The sequence below is a fragment of the Xyrauchen texanus genome, chromosome 46, assembly GCF_025860055.1.
Source record: "Xyrauchen texanus isolate HMW12.3.18 chromosome 46, RBS_HiC_50CHRs, whole genome shotgun sequence".
In the NCBI taxonomy this organism is placed as follows: domain Eukaryota; kingdom Metazoa; phylum Chordata; class Actinopteri; order Cypriniformes; family Catostomidae; genus Xyrauchen; species Xyrauchen texanus.
The window spans coordinates 15,766,286-15,786,758 of record NC_068321.1 but is presented as its reverse complement, the minus strand read 5'-3'; the positions used below and the strand labels follow the sequence as shown (position 1 = coordinate 15,786,758).

General features: G+C 36.8%; 1 protein-coding gene across 2 annotated transcripts in view; it reads right to left on the bottom strand.

The window, feature by feature from the left end:
• Positions 1-541: 541 nt before the first annotated feature.
• si:dkey-106n21.1 (solute carrier family 23 member 2) overlaps positions 542-20,473 on the bottom strand; it is a 39,390-nt gene continuing 19,458 nt past the window's right edge. For both annotated transcript variants that reach the window (XM_052119949.1, XM_052119950.1), the window contains 7 exons: positions 15,866-15,983; positions 11,670-11,826; positions 7,194-7,447; positions 6,534-6,698; positions 6,031-6,139; positions 3,326-3,421; positions 542-1,393 (listed from right to left, as the gene is read on the bottom strand). In XM_052119949.1, the coding sequence (XP_051975909.1) occupies positions 1,209-1,393; positions 3,326-3,421; positions 6,031-6,139; positions 6,534-6,698; positions 7,194-7,447; positions 11,670-11,826; positions 15,866-15,983 (1,084 nt within the window). In that variant the 3' untranslated portion in view covers positions 542-1,208. The remainder of the gene's footprint in view (positions 1,394-3,325; positions 3,422-6,030; positions 6,140-6,533; positions 6,699-7,193; positions 7,448-11,669; positions 11,827-15,865; positions 15,984-20,473) is intronic.

Here is a 20,473-nt window from a genome sequence, read left to right as displayed (position 1 = left end):
TTTGACTTTTTAGTCTTGGACTGTACAGCAGTTATCAGTGGAATTCTCATAGGCATTTAAAATAAATGTTATTGCATAAATTCCTTTGAAAGGGAATGAGAATTGGCAGTGCCATGATTTAATTTGGCACGACTCAAAGGTCATGCAGATCCCTTCCTTTCTGTTTACTGATACTTTGACACAAATGCCTTGGGAAACAGAGGGGTCTTAGGTAACTGAAAGTTTGTTGCCACATATTTAGTGACCAGTGTCTCTTTTTAATTATCTAATTCATGTTAAGTTTAGAGATCATTTTGTGTCTTAGCTTTAAAATCTATTGTGCATTTATTTTAATGTCTAGTTCAGATTTCTAGACTTTTCTCATTTGAAATATAGGCTGATTATGATTACTGATATTTGAGTTTACATAATCAGCCTAATTTTAGTTAACTTTGAAATGAGGCAACACAAATGCATGAAAAGCATTTGGTCATGTAGAATTATAACCATTTACAGTAATGTAGTAACAATAAGGGGGTTGTGCATATTTGGAAAATGCCAGTACTGTACACCTGAAGGCTTTCCTAAAGACCACAGTTCTCAAATGAACTCAAATATTTGAGTGAATAAGAGTTTTATTTTAGTTACACATGTAATCATGAGTTGCTACCTAAAAATTAAATAAAAAATTACCTAACATTATTCAAAGAACTTTTAAAAATGTATAAAAATTGTACTTGAAAGGAAATAATTGCATTTATTTTTGGCACACATTGTCTTTAAAAATGCTGGCATGCCAGTGATTACCCCTCCACGTGCCAATACTGGCACGCATGCCACAGGTTGCCGACCCCTGCTCTAGAGTTTACTCAGAATGGTGCCAAAAACTAAATCCAGTGAGTGGCAGTTCTGCGGATGGAAATACCTTGTTGATGAGAGAGGTCAACGGAGAATGGCCAGACTGGTTCTCCAGAAAAGTATTTCCGACATATAAACAGTCCCTTTTGTATTAAAACATTCTTTAAGGAACCATTATGTACATTACTTAGCAAAACGGAGCTGTTTAAAAATGTATATGGTGACATCAGCTACAATAGCAATTTTGTGATAATTTAATCACGAGCTCGGCCCACCCTGCCTCACCAAGGTGTAAGGCCTGAATGATGGTCACCTCCTGCCTGAAATGTGCCATTGAAAAACCAAGTCTAACCACAGGAAGGAATACAGTACTACAGGTGTGTAGTCTGTTCCTGTGATTTAAGTGATGGGAGAAATGGGAGGTACTGGAGCAGTTTGAACCTCTGAACAAAGTTTGTGCAGAAAGGCAGATTGTAGCAGGAATGATCAGTGAAATATGTTTGGGCCCCTTCATGAACCTTCCTCCATTTCTTTAGTCCTCTTTCTTCCTCTGTTCCTAAAGAAGATAACATTGGAAACAATATAACATTGGAAACAACATAACATTGGAAACAATGCTACATTACTAACAATTTACTCTGCCATTGCAGCATGTCTTATGAAGTCATTTAATGCACTGTGAATGTATCATATTCAATTCCCATACCATTATAGATTTAATTGTCATATCTATTACATTATCACTGAGAAGTTTACACAATAATGTATAAAACGTATAATGCCTTTGCCTGATATAAATAAATAATCTACTAATCTACTAGTTTGTGTAAAGTGTTCACAGAGCATACAAAAATGAACTATATAAAATTAACTCTACATGATCACTTATCATTATCAACATTAAATTGACAACTGTTATACATAACATTTGATAGAGAACAACAAACAGAAAATGTACAGGAAATGCATTAACATATGCCCATTCAAACAATATTTTGGCTACATAACATGCCAAAATAGACCCATTTTCATTAGTGTTTCCTGTTATACTCAGCATCGTAAATGATGATAAACTGAAATTTATGGCTTTGGATAGTCTAAATATTAAAGAGGTTTTTTAAAGGAATTTTACTAAATGTATTGATTAAGACTGTAATAATGAATGTGTCAATTATTAATCAAATATTTAATGCAATTGTTTTTTTTAACAAACTGCTTTGGAATTATTATTATTGTGAAAGGAGCTACACAAGTAAAACAGAATTGAAAAGGTTTCTCCTCAGGTTTTTATATCTATATGTAATCTAATAATGGGCAGGAAAAAAAGAGAATGTCCTGTTAAAGGAATAGTTCACCCAAAAATGAGAAAAACTCTCTCATCATTTACTCACCCTTATGGTGTCTCAAACACTGAGATATGGAAATATGATGTCAGTTTTTCCAATGCAAGTCGATGGGGTCCAACACTTTCATGCTCCAAAAAGGACATATAGGCAGCATAAAGGTAATCCATAAAACACATGTAGTTTAATCCATGTCTTCTGAAGAGATACAATAATTTATTGGGTGAAAATATAAATTCAAAAAGCTTTTTTTTTTTACTGTAAATATTGACACCTGCAGTCTCCTTGGCACAATCATGATTTAAAGCTTGAAAACACTCGCAGTTGATGTGCAGAGCATGTGTACAGCGATTGTATCACTTTAGAAGACATGGATTAAACCCCTTGAATAGTTTGGATTACTTTTATGCTGCCTTTTTTCTATTTCTTTTTCAGAGCTTGTAACATTGCATTGTATGGACAAACACACATCATAATATCCTTCAAAAATCGTTGTTTGTGTTCCGCAGGCGAAAAAAGCTTAAGACAGCATGAGGGTGAGTATATAATGAGAGAATACACATTTTTAGGGTGAACTATTAAATACATCTTAAGCACACTCAAAATATAATTTAGCCGTATTTTTTATATTTACACATTTAAATTTCTTAAAAAAATGTCCATCAAATTGAATTGTGTAATTGTTTAAAAAAATTAAATAATTTTAATTCATATTTAATTTTGTTAAAGATTACTCAATTCAATTTGATGGACATTTTTTTATGAAATTGAAATGCGGAAATCTTAAAAAAAAATAAGAAAACAAAAATATTTTTTTTGTTTAATGTGAATGACAATAATAGTCAATCACAAGGGATCCTTAAATTTGGGGTCCTTGGCATCAAAAAGACGACAAAAAAAAAACAAAAAAAAAAAAACTGGATGAATAATGAATAAATAATCAGTTAACAGTTACTCAGTTATAATACACTGTAAGTGCTGTGACATGTCATAATTACACGTTTGCTCAAAATATTGTTAAAAGAAGGCTTTTAACATGCTGAAGGTTGAACCCAGAGGGCAGAGCAGGTGTGGAAGCTGAACACTTTGCTCACTGACCATATAGTGTGCAGATTAACATGCCCAACAGTCTTTTTACGGCTTACCTGGTATTGTGTTGTCCAAAACAAACCCAAAGAATCCACCAATGAACATGTGGGTGGTGAAGAGGATCATAATAAGCTGATCCAGCTCTTTTATGCCTGTTGATAAATATACTTGCATTCAGATCACAAAGAGCCAGGCAGACAATGATAGATGCTCAACAAATAACTAAGTCAAAAACTCTTGGATTAAGTTATTTTATTATATCCAAACTTACAAATTCTGTCAAGTCTTTTATAATTAGGCTGCCTCAGGGATATATGGATGATAAGCGCAGCCCTTCTAGGTTAACAAACAGATATTTAAAAAAATATTTATTATTTAACAGATAATTATGCAGAATGGGACTATTGCTCTTAGCAGGCAATTTAAATTCCAACTAATTGTTCTGAAATTTGCTGTTGAAGGTGAAAAATATGTACAAGTGAATTTGATGGCTGTAGTTGTGGAAGAGGAAACGAGTGGTGATTGTTAGCTTGGTAAAACAGAGCACTATCAGCACGCTACATTGCTTTCCAAGAAGTCATTACTCTATTATTTGAGAATTGCGTCTTCCTTTTAAACATCACTAGTCCACCTCGCTAACTGACTGACCACTCTGTGGTCTTAATAGGGTGGATGTTCTAGGGCCAGTTAATGCCCATCTGACCAGACTGACACAACATTTGTTGGTCAGGAGTATGAGGTATAAGCTTAGGTCACTAATTCTCGAAAGCTTGTCAATAAACTATTTTAAAGAGTCTCTGATAAAGTACCCATTTGGACTTTTGTTAATGGAGAAGCCCCCTCTTTTTAAACAGTTAACTGAAAAATTGGTGCAAAGATTAGCACAAAGTTCAAAGAAAGGTTGTTAAAGGGGTACAGTGGGTTTTCCAGGGAAGGTGCACACCCAAGTGAAGTGAGGAGATTATAGCTGAGTCAACTGGAGACTTGCAAAGCGGATTGGCAGATAAGCAGCCCTAACCTTAGGAGCCCAGACAATGCTTCTCACCACTACGGATAAGCATAGGATGTGCTACTTGCACCAAGTGACCTGCCACATAGCAGTGTTTATGACTTTATAATATCTCAAAGAACAACTGTTACTTGATCTGTTCAGCTGCCGCGGTATCATTTGCACATACTGCATAACAAATGGGTTCAGACTGCTATTGTTTTGAAATATATTAGTTTTAATTAAATTGTGACAGCATTTGTTATGCCAAAAAAATAATAAGCATGTTAGGCATAAACAAACTTGCTTCATAAAAAAATAACACTCAGAAAATCGAAATGTTCTTAGTTAAATTGAGGACAACATTTTCACACTAACGCAATAAGCTTTTGCAGAAATAAAAAATGGAATGGATTTGTTGTAATCTTGTTGTAGAAACTTACTACTAGATAAAATAAAAACGAAAAGGACTGAGCAGGAATCAATTTTCAGATCGCCTTCCCTGCACACATGCACATTCCTATGTTTTCTGATGATTTCATTAGTCATATTATATTATATTATATTATATTATATTATATTATATTATATTACATAAATACTAGCGATGGGAATTGTAATGAATTTAACAAGTACGATGCAATTTATAATTTATAAATTTATAACGAACAACAAATTCTAATTTCATTCAGATTTCAACAGAGCAGATTTAACAAATCAGAAATACATTTTATGCAATTATTGGTAAAGGCATGTTTACACAGACTATTTAGAGGCATAAGTGCAATACCATTATTATATATAGTAACAGTATAAACAAACAAAAATGTATAATATTTCATTTACATATTTAAGTAAAATTTTTGCCATTTTATCAAACATTAGCCATAGATTTTATATATATATATATATATATATAGTTATAACCATACTTTAAAATTCTAGAATACTACATTAAATACATTTAATGGACAGATTTAAATAATGCTCAAATCAATTGTCAATATGTGTCAGTGTCAATGAAAGCTAACTAAAATTTCAATTGATTGCACTTAACAAAATGTTTAAGAATTGTGTTGCATTTTCTCATTTTAGTCAACTAATTTGAACAAGGAGCAAAAATATTTGTTTTGAATGAAGAGTCACCTGGATTTTATTTGCGTACAGTGTTTGCATGAGATCAAGTTTACGCTTTGCACAAACTCTTGTCTGTTTTCCAAGTTTCTTTTCTTTTAGAAGGATACTGATCTACTTGGCTATACTACAGAAAACTAGGTTACTGTGCACTCAGGGATTATAATACCAGCAGGCTTTCTGAAACTTATATTCAAAGCACACAAAGAGAACACCATCAAAGAAGAATAATATGACATTTGAGAAAATGTAACCAAATGTTTGCTTCAAAAGGAAGAAATGGAAAAACATGTTATTAGAATGTTATAACAATGTAATTACATATAACAGAGCAGACACATTAAATTGTCTATTATACAGCTACAGGTAATTGAAACATAGTATGTTATGTACTCAGAGAAAAACCTTCAGCACATTTAAGATGACTGATTCTACATACTCTTATCCTGGGATTTATATATGAGATTAATTAGTAACATAACTTGCAAAGTTTTCTTTTTTCTGTAGTTAATCTTCAGTAATGCTCTTCTACATAATAATCTGTGCTAATAGCTCGTCTTTCAATACTATGATGTACTGAATGCCACATTTGTGCAGTGTGCTGATATTGTATATGTTCTGATATTCTGTTATATTCACCTGTATTGATCATGTCTGGGTTTGAATGAAACCAGGTTGGAAGCACAAGGCCACTGAATGTTGAGAAACCAAAAATCAGGAGATTCCTGGAAGAGTTCAAGTCCACATACTGCAAAACAATATGAATGAAAAACACTGATCAGTTCAGATCACTAAATTTTATTTATACATGTTTAGAATAGGATAGGACTTAAAGGGGGAAACTGAGTCATTACAATGGAATAGTAAATAAAAATGAACAGTAAATCTACAACAATACAATAAAATACTGTATAATGAGAGAAAAATATCCAGGGAGACATGTAAAAATATAAATAAGTTAAAGTATGTAGTATGCAATAAGGCTCTGAAACATACCTTGTGCACAAATGTTTGTGTTTTTGCAAGTATTTGGCAATTTATTTCTATAATGTCAGATTAACCTATGAGTTGGTAGCAAGGAAAAGAGAAATATGAAAGAGAAAAAATCTCCAAAAATCTCCAAATCCAACCATTCATTGTACCTGCAGATTGGAGATTCCCACTGCCGCTATCATCCCAAACATGACTAGGAACATTCCACCAATGACCGGGTCTGGAATAGTTATAAAGACTGCACTGATTTTACCAAAGAGCCCAAAGATAATCATAAGAAGTCCGGCGGTCTGAAGTACCAATCTGCTTCCAACCTGGCACACAGCATAGGGACCACTCATCAAAATCAAACCATAGAACATCAGTCATCCAAAATACTGTCTTGACATCCAAAACAAACAAAACGAAAAATGTGTGAATATGCAGTGAATGTAATTATTTTCATTCCCATGGCATGGAGATAGATTAACAAGAATGTTTTATATGAATAGTTGTTATTATGGTATTAAAACATGACCACTGGCGATTAATAAACAAGCTGCTAAATGATCTGTTATTAAAACAATTAGACATAAATGCTCTGAAATAATGAATAACGTGTTTGTTAATGTACAATTGTGATATAGGAAAAATGCATGGCATGAATATGATGATGTTGGTGGCACCAAAATTGTAGACAAGTATTGTTTTTATAAATGTGATAATGAAGTATATGCTTCTCATTTACAATAGACATTTCACTTGTGATAAAACTATACTTTTTCAAATGTATTCATTAATTTCTACATATTGATATGAATATGACCTACCCTTGTAATTCCTAGAGCGGCAATATTCTGACTGTAGGAAGTAGTGCCATTGCCACTGCCCCACAGGGCGGCTAAAATGCAGCCAATGCCTTCCACTGCAATGCCACGGTTTATAGCATGCGTGGGTGGTGGAGGTGCACCAGAGAGACGGGCACAGGCATAATAGTCTCCTATGGACTCCATGGTGGAGGCCAGAACCCCAGCCATCATGCCCAGCACAGACGATAAACTCACTGTAGGTAAACCCCACTGACCTGAAAGAGCAAGTGTTAAAGGGTTAACCTCTGTGTCCATTCACTTGCATAACCTCGTTTTTCCATACAATGAACGTGAATGGTGACTGATGGTAACATTCTGCCTGAAATCTCATCTTATGTTCCACAGAAGAAAGAATGTCATATGTGTTGGAACAACATGAGGGTTAGTAAATATGACAGAATTTTCATTTTTGGGTGAACTATCCTTTAAGAGATGAGGAATATATTCCTTTGGGTTAGTAAGATGGTCCTTCTACAGTTTATGACAGAAATAAAAATCATTATTATATGACAGACTAGAGAGGGTGGTTTTAATGCTGACATGCTAAGACCAACACATTAAGAGTAACTGTAACTGTGTAACTGTAGTTGGAAGCAATAATACTTAAGATTTCTATTTAGAAAAGATGCATTTCATCTATCTCTTAAGAGTGAAATCATATTTTTTGATGCTCTTAACCTAAAAAACATCTAGGGTTTACAAAGTAAGGAATACAAAGTTTGGGTATGGTGGAAGAGGCATGTTTATTTGGACTCCCATCCAAAATGATGCCAGGTTTCCATCGTTACCACATAAATACTTCAAATACCAAATTTAAATCAGATTTTCCTAGTAATAGAGAGAGATATTTTTATCAAGTCTGTGAATGATTGCAAATTTCAGAAATGGGTATAATGTCACTCATTAGCCCAAGCATTTTTGAATCCAGGCAGACCTCGTGCACACATCTGTGCAATGCACCATTTTAATAAAATTAAATCATAATGAATACTGTTCACAACACTTTAGACTGTCATTTAAGATTTTAACTTCTGACGCAGCAAGTCAGGTGACACAATAGCTTGGCATTTATTTCTGAGAAGTTTATTTCATTCAAACCTGTTTGGGATTAAAGAGTAGCATCTCCATTTTAATTTGATGAGAGGTTTAAAAAATAAATTAATTTTTCAAGTGTCAGTTCAATGATAAACATGATGTACACATCCGTATACTGTGATACATTATTCCCACAAAATTTGAAATTTTTAATTGTTATTTTGAATAAGAGTCAAGAAACACCCAGATTAATTTTGTAATTCAATAGTAAAAATGTTTTTTTTTTGTTGTTTTTTTTTTACAAGAAGACTGTTGTGCATGAACAAATCTATGGGTTATTTTGATTCATTATCATTTAAAGTTTGTTATATTTTATTTTGTTATCACAGTACAATACTGTTATTTTATTAACATTAGTAAATGCATTCCTATATTCATATTTAGAATCAATGGGCTCATCCAAAAGCTGAAATATTTTGCTTTCAGATGCATTAAATGGAGCTAGGATGAAAATAAGTTTCATTTTAAACTGTTCTGAGACCACTGCAGACAGACACGACACTGGAGGTTAAGTCATTCACTAAATAGGGAGCAAGGGAGCATTAGCTCTCTATGCAGCCAAATGCATTCACACCTAAAATCCGACCAAAAGTTCAGTTTCAGGTTGTAGATGATGTTTGAACCACTCAACATGTTTGACAGACATGGGACAATGGTAATCAGTACATAGATTCAGATTTTATAATGTATCATTTTATTTTAACATGGTTGGCAGTGATTGGATGATGCTGGCCATTACTTTGAATCAGAATGAATTATGCTAATTTCTGATGTAAACATCAACAACCAACACACCTGGAAACATAAAACAAATATGACATTCTATAGCTTGGTATTATTACAGATTTTGCAACTTAGTTCCGCTGTCCACATATGTGGAGATACATTTTTAGGAAAGCGGTTTTCTCTAGAATTTTTCTTTTCTCCGTTTATTAGGGAAATGGAAAATACACACAGCAGTCATGCTTAGGTCTCAGGAGGTTAATAAGATAAATGCAAATCCAACAAGCTAACAGCTACTTGCCATTAAAAGTAATCTGAAAACAAAATATCCACACCGTACATTGACAGATCAATGTTATGACCAGTGTAAGGAAAGCCACTTTGAAACAACTCATAATTTGAAGTAGTTCAACTACTGACCTAAAACATAAAAACTGACCTAAAAATTATGTCTTATTGTTTTGTGAAATTACTGTAAAAATATTGACATTGATATTTATTATATTATTTTTGTATGTCACATTTCTGTATGGGAACTCAGTGAACTGTGTTTTGAACCGGTTCATTTATATGAACTGTCCAAATGAACGTATTCACTAAAATGAAATCGGACTTTCCAGTGCAACACATGAGACAGATGACAGTTTAGGGAAGCACATATAATTATCACCCCTATTTGCTCGGCTCTAAACCATTGCAAACAGTTTAGTCTTAAATACAATAACTATGTAGCATTTTTTTTACACACAAAAAGTAGCTTGTTACTGAAAATGTTTGGGTACTCTGGCTTAAGTGCACACAAATCCAAATTGGTTTTCAAATCTAATCTTTAGGGATGAAAGAAAACTGTAAATTTTACCTAATCTCCCTGACAGGCACGTCATCTGAACTCACAAGAAGCATTATGGAACATAAACAACAGAAGCATTTTTCACTTGGCACTTTCCATAATCATGAAAAACTAAATAAACCAAATGCGATCAGACATTTCCAAAACGAAATTATTTTAATCGGTTTGGATCAGGTTTGTAAACACCAGATTTGTTTTTAAACTTCTTTTTTTTTTTTGGCTTTCACCCTACAAAATACATTTGATTCATTTGCTGCTTGTTTTTACAGAGCCTTAGTTAAGTTGGTAGTGATGCTAAATTTTTTTGTTGCTCCCCAACAGAAAATTGTTTTGTTATAACCATAGCATTAACTTACTAATAAAAAGGATGGATTCACAACATGTGCGTAGTACCATTATCATTTGGAGTGCATGGGTGGGAGAGTATATTATGTAAAATATGTTTTACCACACATGCACAGTAACGTGAGGCCCATGTTCCCTTACTCTCAGAGATGTCTCGGGGGATTTAAGTGGGTCAAGCAAAATGACTGATCGTCCTCTCCAACATTCATAGACTGTTGCTAATTTGAATATTAAAATGGCACATTTCCACACACGGAAGCCCTAGGAGATGAGATTTATGGGCTTTATCAAAAAGTCAAATGAGACGCTGTGGAATGTAACGCTGAAAAAAATTAAAAAATAAAGCTGTTTCAAATACATATATTTTCACAGCCAAACCTGTATTATCTACTAATTTGAATATTAAAATGGCAAATTCCCACACATGGAAGCCCCTAGGAGGTGAGATTTATCGGCTTTATCTAAAAAAATCAAATGAGACGCTGTGGAAAGTAATACAAAAAAAAAACGTACATTTGTTTCACATACATATATTTACTAGTTCATTCATGACACAGGGCCACTGGGCGTTGAAAGTATTTCTTAATACAATAGATCCACTGAATAGAGCTGTATGTGGGCAGCACACTGAAACAAGGGTAAAGACACATAAGCCCCAAGTACTGTAGCTTTGCGTGTGTATTACACATTAATACAGCACATATTTGTCATTGAGGATTGATCCGAGCAAAGTAAACTCTTGTTCACTGTGACTGACAGTTCCTAAATCTTCTTCAGGATGAGCCAGAGAAACCTCAATCAAGTCACTTTATTAACAATGCCCTCAGACCAAATGTATCTCTCATCTCTGGATTCTGAAAGAAATGCTATCATTCAAGACTGCCTATCCCTCTCTAAACAGTCAGCTGGTAAATAGCAGATGGAAACCAGCTGTGAGAGAAGTGTTGAAATAACTGACTTTCATGTTCATTGGCTAGGAAAATCAGCAATGATAGACATAAATGTATTATTCATAAATGTCATTTGACAGACTTTTAACAAAATTTTGTTTGTTTTTTAGTTCTAGGTAAAGCATATGTCTTTGCATTATTGTGTTTATTGACTTTTTGTTATCACAGATTAGCATTTTAATTCATGGATTAATCTCATCATTAATTAGATTTTTTTTTCTCCTGGAATTTTCATATCTGATAACAGATTTAAATTTGCAAAGATATCATGAGTATGATACTGATTTTAGATAGCAGTTATATAAACAAGAAGTTAATATCGAGTAACTTAGTGAAGCGATCCAAAGAGTGAGGCGTACATGTGCAGTTATACTAAACATCAGTCCTTTTGAAATGTTGCTTGTTCAGTCAGAAAAGAGAAATGTAAAGAGAATGTAATTAAATGTTGTGTAATGTTGTTTGATGGATGCTTACCTGGATAAGGTACATAGAACCATGCAGCGCTTGCTACTGCATCGAGATTGATGTCCGTCCTGGCCATGTAGCCATACTCATTTGGGGAGGAGGGCAGGGCATCGAAATATGTCAGTAAGAAGCAAACAAGCCAGGCTCCACAGATTCCAAATAAAGCCTGTACATTGGTGAATACAACACATATTGTAAATGTATGTCTTTCTGTTTCGTGGCCCCTATGTACTTCACAATTTACTTTCTTTTTTCCTTTTTCCCTATTTAATGGGAAGACTGCAAAAAAGAAGAAAAAAAAAATCATAATAAGCATTTTGTTTTGTTTCACAGGAAAAATATCTAAACATTTTTTAAACATAATAAATTTACTTGAGAAAAGAAATAGCATAAAATTATTCTTAATATTTTGTTTTAAAGGATTAGTTCACCCAAAAATGAAAATTCAGTCATTATTTACTTAACCCTGTGTTTTTATAACCCTAAATGTCTCTCTTTCTTTTCAAAACAGAGAACAGAACTTACTAAACATGTGTGAAGAGTCTGTAGTAGCCAGCCTTATTTTCTGAGTTCTTGGAAATCAAACAGAAACATAGAAGAAGCTACAGGCAGCCACAGTCACACCGTGTCCTATTCTGACGACAAACGACACGCGATAAAATGTATTTTTCTATGTTAATTTAAGTTTTTGTCCAAACCAGAGGTGACGAGGGACGATAAATTCTATTGATTGCTTGCTGTAAATTGGCACTGGTCCAAAAAAGAAAAAATATATAAGGCTGGGCATAGAAATGCATCAATTCTTCTACTACAAACTCTTCAGAAATGTTTAGTAAGTTCTGTTCTATTTTGTGTGCAGCTGTATTGTGTTCTGTTGTTGCTATTGCTGTGACCTGTTTTTAGTTAAATAAAATGTGTTTTCGCCACAATGAGGCGAAGGGGCAGTGTGATATGTTGCACTCATGCCCTACCATGAACACACACAAAAGATCAATGGACTGTGAACATTTCCACCAAATAATACATTAGATGTCAATTTGTTCGTATGCTTTAATAACAATCATGAGTTTCATGGAAAAAGTTATTCGACTCCTGAATTACTTTTGCATTCTTTTGAAGCTTGAAGAGGTGGTCACCATAAATTGCCATTTCATGACACCACTGAGCACAACATTTTTTCACAATTTCTCTCAAAGAAAGACAAAGAAAGTCACATAGGGTAATAACAACACAGGGAGTTCTCATTTTTGGTTGAACTATGCCTTTAAGTGATAGGTATATGCTTAAAACAAGAAAAATTGCCAACAAGGACAGAAATATAAACTATTTTCAAGAAATTCTCTGAAAACAAGTCTAAATATATTTAGCAATTTTGCTTCTCAAGTAAGTTGATCTTACAACAAGGGTGTTTAAGATTTGTACTGGAAAACAAGCCAACAATGTTGCATTGTACCTTCAAAAGCTGGATTTAAAAGCAACATACTTCTACATGCCCGTGTCATTCGGAAGCATGAGCCTGGGGCATCCTAGGGGAGCGCTAAAGCTCAAAACAATTTCCCAATTACCGTAATTTTAAGTTTAACCTGTTTTACAACTCTCCCAACAAGATCTCTACAGATTGGGTTGTATTTTAGAGGTAGTTATTTCTTAACCCCCATAAATCATAACCCTTACTTAATTGAATTGTAGAAAGTTTTTTAGGCTAATGTCTTTCATTCAGATTAAGTCAGTTTCATTGAATGGACTATGTCAAATGAATGTACAAAAGTAGTTTTGTACTTTCAAAACTTACAGTGTTAGGTGAATGGATCAAGTTATCAAATTAATGATGTGCTATAGTTATTATAGCGCTTGAATTACTCATCAAAAAATGATATTTACTGTATGAAAACAGTAAAAGATCATTTGACATTATCTGCACGTAACCTAATCAATTTTCATGAGTTTCACCACTTCATGATGTCAGAATCCCCCCCCCCACCTGTCCCAACCACTTTTTAAAACAAATTGACACCCCTGTCTATTTTTTAACATTAGTCAATGCATTAGGTACCACGAACTAACAATGAATAACAATATTTTAGTACAAGATTACATAGTACATATTTTACAATATTAATTAATCTTGCTTAATGTTAATTTATTAATACATCATTATTCATTGTCAGTTCATATTAGTTCATAATACATTAACTGATGCTAACTTTTAATTTTTTAAATGTTTATGTATACAATATGTGGAAATTAACCAAGACTAATAAATGTTGTAAAAGTATTGTTCGTGATTAGTTCATGTTACTGTAATGTGTTAACTAAGGTTAACATATGTATAACATACGTTTATAACCTTTTTGTAAAGTGTTACTGCATGATAGATTCATGAATATTTATTCTTTGATTATTTGTTATTTACAGATTTATTTTTTGACTAATTAAAATATTGTTGAGATTTACTACATATTTATATAAGATATCATCTAGGTTATTGTTGTAACCTCCATTCCCTACCTGATGGAGAGAACGAGACATTGTGTCAAATGAAGCGATACTATGGGACTTTCTTGAAGGCCTCGTTTACCTCTGAACTTGAGAAAAGGTCAATGAGAATTTGGCAGACAAAATTTGCATGTCCCTCCCTCGGACATACGCGTATAAAGGGAGGGAATCATTCAAGGTTTGCAATAAGGTTCGGCCATTGCAGTGGCTCGGTTCAGCGTTGTGACTGAGGGGACACGAGCACACATCAGTGGAGGGGAAATGTGCTATGTGCAAGCGGCACACCCTGTCAGACGTTCCGCATTCCCGAGTTCTACATGCTCGGACCTGAGAGAACACGGGACGAGAATGACTCAACCCTGAGATTGTAAAATCTTGTGAAGGTATTGGGTGTTGCCTAGCCCACTGCTCTACAAATGTCTGCTAGGGAGGTGCCGTTGGCCAGTGCCCACGAGGATGCCACATTTCTCGTCGAGTGTGCTCGAACCCGCAAGGGGGCCTGGGTTTGATAGCCCAAAGTGATGGCGTCAACGACCCAGTGGGAAAGCCTCTGTTTGGAGACAGCGTTCCCTTTCCGCTGTCCACCAAAGCAGACAAAGAGCTGCTCAGAATATCTAAAGCTCTGCATGTGGTATGCAAAGCACGCACCGGACAGAACAACGAAAAGGCTGGGTCTGCCGCCTCCCGAGACAGCTTCGCTTGTTGCTTCGCTACCTGGTCTAGAAGGGGGTCATAGGAACCTTGGGCACGTAGCCTGGTCGCGGTCTTAGGACGACATGGGAGTCGGCTGGACAGAAATCCAGGCAAGTGTCACTGACAGAGAACACTTGCAGGTCCCCAACTCTCGTGATGGAATTGAGCCTGATCAGGAGGGCCGTCTTGAAGGAGAGGGCTCTGAGCTTGACTGATTCTAGCGGCTCGATGGGGGTCTCTGAAGGCCTGAAAGGACCATGGAGAGATTCCATGAGGGGAACAGTCATGTCCTGGGAAGGTTCAGCCTCTAAGGACCCTGATGATCAGATAGCACTTCCCTAGGGACTTACCATCTACTACGTCGTGGTGAGCCGATATGGCGGCTACATAAACCTTCATGGTTTCCATGGTTATGTTCTCGCACTGAGAATGTGAACCATTCATAAAACGCTGCCTGCGTGTGATCGCAGCCCAGACACGTGAGCCAGCTCTTATGACCTTCAGAAGCGGAGAGATATCTGCCGCATCTAGGATCTACACAAAGGCATCTTTAAAAAGACGTCCAATGCCAATGCGTATACTCTTTTAGAGAAAATATACTCTTTTACTCTTTAAGGAAACGATGTCGAAGCACCTAGGGGTAAAGCTGCACTGCCGTGCAAAGAAGGATAAAGCTACTGATATGCGCCATAGATCCAACAGCAAAAACTCTTAAGAGTGGAACAGTAGTGATCTCAGCTCGCTGATCGCACAACCGCTCGGCTCCGAAGAAGAAATCTGAATGAACAGATGCATGATTCCCTCCCTTTATACCCGTATGTCGGGGGAGGGACAAGCAAATTCTCATTTCTCAAGTTCAGAGGTAATCGAGGCCTTCAAGAAAGTCCCCTAATGACGTTTCATTTGACACAACGTCGAAGTGAGCAACAGACGGGGAATGATATATCTATATCATTTTATATTATATATATTTCTATATCACATAGTTATAGATAATTATATAAAAATACACTCACAGAAAAGAGTTTGAAGAGAGGGTACTGAAACACTTTCCACGTCTTGTCCTTATAAGCAATGAGAGGAACATTGACTTTGCTCAGATACTGGGAGAATAGAAGAATGAGGCAAACAGTTCTGTAGAAAGAATATTTTAAGAGATCATTATAGACATCTATATCATTCAAATGACAACTCTTTTGACTCAACTTTTATTTTTCAAAATATAGCCATGTGAAATCTCACATATCTTTAAAATGGTTTGAAAGTCCAAGAAAAGGCTTCTTTTTGCATTTTTCTAATTAAATAATAATAAACAAGTTATATATGATCAGATTCAGCATAACAATTTAATGGAAAAGTTGAACTGAAAAACAGAATTTTTTTTATATTTGATAAGTCCCCTTTTGCTTTAATTACAGCATGCACTCAAACTGGAATGGATGATTATCCAAGCATTATTTGAACACGGTCATTGTTACAAATTTACTAATTGATTGGTGACATCGAAATTGTGTAAAATAATTTTTATTGTTTTATGTAATAACATTCCATCATAATGTTTAATTTGTTTTTTAATCCTTACATCTTCAGTTTATACACAGGTTTAAATTAGTTTGGATCCCACATTTTCTATGGGCACTGTATGTAAACAACTTTGAACCCCACATTAACTTTAAACAAATCTAAATACTCTCCAAATGTGACAAGGTAGACAAGGAATGAGGATCTAAATGCAGCTTTTAATGAAACAAAAGATAAACAAGGTAACTCAGAATAAAAGGAAACAAAACCCAGGGAACCAGGCACAGAACATGACTACATATGTGAAGACTGACAAAGAAACCAAAGGAAACAAGGGCTTAAATACACAAGGGCAAACAAGGGAAGTAGGAACACCTGGGGAAACAATCAGGGGGAAACCAATCATGAAAATAAACTACAAAGGACTACAAAACTTACAGGAAACTTTATTTCAAATTTCAAAATAAAAGTCTTAGCGTAAAAACGGAATACGTGACACCAAACTGTTTAAACTTTAATTAACTAAATTATTCATTTGTGAATTGGTGAGCTGATTTCACTTTGATTAATTCATTTCAATTCTGATTCTTATACAAAACGATTTACATTCTGTACATGTATATGCTGCAAGTGATCTTTTGGATTAAGACTAGTGAGAATCAGATTAAGGATTGGACTAGAATCAGGAAAAGGATTATGATTAAGGATTGTTTAATGTGAAATTAAATTTGAAAGCCTTTTAAATGACATCTGCTTGATTTATTTTAATGAAATGTAAATTAATTAACTGAACTTAAGTAAACTTAAACTAATAGCATATCTGCACACACAAAACCAGCACACATTTGGTTAATGCTGCTAAAAGCCGTATCCTGAATCTTATAGAAAGAGTTTAGGATGGGCTGGTTACGATGTGTGCTAATGAGTTACACACACACACACACACACACACACATACACCTAAAACCTCTTTGTTTATTCTGAGACACCTGGATATGGAGGGCCTGTCTGAGGGGCGAGAAGCCAAGGCTGATATCATGATTAATGCATTCCCTTAGGAACACTTGAAGATGAGTGATGAACTGTATTTTTCAGCAAAGGATTTGAGCACTGTGAAAACAATTAACAGGGTTGATCTGAACAGAATTACAGTGAACCCTGAAGGATGTTTGTTTTTAGAAGGCCTTCCATTGCAAGAGACACATGCAGAGTTTGAAAATGTTTTGTTGTTGAATTGAATATAATTTGTAGATGTTCAAGGAAGGGAGGGAAAGGAGGACACAGGAAACTTAAAAGATATATATTTTAATAAACAAACTCAAAAGGGCTTTTCAGCATAACACTCTTTAGGTAGATACACAGTCTCTTTCAGACAGGTAGCTGTCTCTCCCTTGTCACTGACATGGCACCTTTTTATCGCTCTCCCCAGTGCTTACTGCAATCAGAAACAGGTGTTAGACATTATAGCGCTCAGGTGTGTGCCCCCTTACCACTTTCTCTCTCTCTGGACGAACGCTCGACCACGCCCCCGCCACCAAATATCCCCACCACCTGACTCAGGCCAGGGAGTCACCCGGTCTGCCCACCACTCCCTCCCCCATTTTTGGAAAGGAAGTCCGCGACAGCCATCTGTGCCCTTGGTCTATGGACCACCTCGAACCTAACCGGCTGAAGAGGCAGATACCAACAGGTGATCCACACATTGGTATCTTTCATGCAATGGAGCCATTGGAGTGGGGCGTGATCTGAACAGAGGGTGAAGGCCCGCCCCAACAGGTAGTACCAGAGAGTGAGGATGGCCCACTTGATGACAAGACACTCTTTTTCAATGGTGCTGTACTTAGTCTCCCTCAGTGAGAGTTTGCGACTAATGTACAGCACCGGGTGTTCCTCCCTCTCCACCACTTGCGAGAGCACCACCCCAGACCCATTTCTGAAGCATTCGTCTTAGCGTTTGTGGATGGTAAACATTGGTGCTAATCATTTTAATCCCCAATAATTAGTACAGTTCGCATAGTGTTCATGACATAAATGTAGTGCCTTGATCAGTGAGGATTTCTTTCGGAATCCCCATTTGGGAGATTATCCATAAAAGTTCCTCCACATCACTATATGCTGAGATGTTGCGCAGAGGCACTGCTTCTGGATATTGCGTTGCATAGTCCACCAGAACCAACATAAAGCAATGTCCATGTGCTGTCCGCTCTAATAGCCCGATGAGGTCCATGGCAATTATTTTGAAGGGGACATAGATTAACAGAAGGGGGCGCAATGACGCTCTTGGGGTAGCCGGCAGATTCACCAGCTGACATTCACGGCATGCCTGTGAACATCCCTGCGAATACCCGGCCAATAGAAATGGGCAATTAGTCGGTTCAGTGTCATTTCCTACCCTAAGTGATGCGCCATCAGATGATAATGAGCCATCTTGAATAACAATTCCTGACGGCTCTGCGGTATCAACAGCTGGGATGTATCTTATTTTGTCCTGTGTCACTCGATACAACAGAATTTTTATTATAGCAAAATAGGAATATGAAAGTGCAGTGTTTGGTTGGAGTCGTTGGACATCAATAACTTTCAATTAGTCAAGGGCTTGCCTAAGGGTTTTGTCACAAGACTGCTCTAGATGGAAATCCCTTTTGGAAAATCCTCTAAGGACGGGAGGGGCCGAAGCTTCCCTCTCCCTTATGTCATCCTGACATGGCGCTGATGAGGACCGCCCCGGCTCTTCCTTCCCACACAAAGGCATCGCACATTTCACATCTAAAAACTTTCTCGTAGGACCCATCCACACATATTCTCTTTAATATACTTTTAAACTCCGGCCAATTAGTTCCCAAAATTACTGGACGGGTGAGGGAGGAACTATTCGCCACCTCCACATTATGCCTTTTCACCCGAAAATTAATGAGCCGAACTACAGGGTAATTGTGAATATCCCCATGCACACACCTCACCCTCACCCTCACCCTTTTGCTTGTGCCCAAAGCCTCGTGTTGAAACAAACATTGGTGTATAGTGGTCTGTTACAACCCATATCCACCAAGGCTTGATGTGTACTCCCCTTGACACTCACTGGTATTCTGAATGATCCAGCTCGATTGGGGGCAGCCTGTGGAGTGTTGGGGACCCAGACCACAGTTCCCAGCTCCATCACTGGGCATTTGTCCCGGAAGTGCCCTAGAACCACGCAACTCCCGCAGGCCGGCCCAGGTGTTACGGCCACACCTGTGTCAGCGGGTACATCCACCTGAGGGGGAGAGCAATGAGACACTGAGGCCACCTGTGGTGGGACAAACCCCCGTGAACATGCCTCCGGGATACTGGGATGGGCTGAAGTGAGAGAGAGTAGAAGGGCTCTTCTGCCCTCTGATATGCCAACATACGGTCCTCCGCCAGTTGGACGTCCTCCTCTAGCGGCGCTGGGCAGTTGTTGCACCGTGAGTTGAGTAAACTCCACTCTCCGTACTCTCGAAAAGATCCAGGAAGGCCTCGGGATCATCTTCTGCCCCCATCTTCATGAGGGCAATCGGGGTCATGGGGGCTGCTGGGTCTGGGGTCGTGGCCGGGACTTTTTCCTGGTGTAGTAGGCTCCAGATCGCGTGCCGGTCCTCTGCTTGAGCTTGAAGCACCTCCTGGAATCGGCGATCCTGGTCTTGGTGTAGCTCAAGCAGGGCCTGATGTTGTGCATGGTGCATACTGGCGAGGGACTTGATGACTTCCGCAAACTGCGAGGACTCCATGCCGGCGTATTTCCTCCAATTCTCCCGGGTTTTGGCACCAGTGTAGACATTCAAGGAAGGGAGGGAAAGGAGGATACAGGAAACTTGGGCTTCAACTCAAAGTTATAACTATTAATAAACAAACTCAAAAGAGATTTTCAGCATAACATTCTTTAGGTAGATTTAGGTAGCTTTCAGACAGGTAGCTCTTTCTCCCTCATCTCTGGCATGGTCAATCTTTATCACTCTCCCCTGTGCTTACTGCAACCAGAAACATGTGTTATACATTATGGTGCTCAGGTGTGTGCACACTTACTGCTTTCACTCTCTTCGGACGAACACTTGACCATGCCCCCACCACCACAAACTTTACACAGA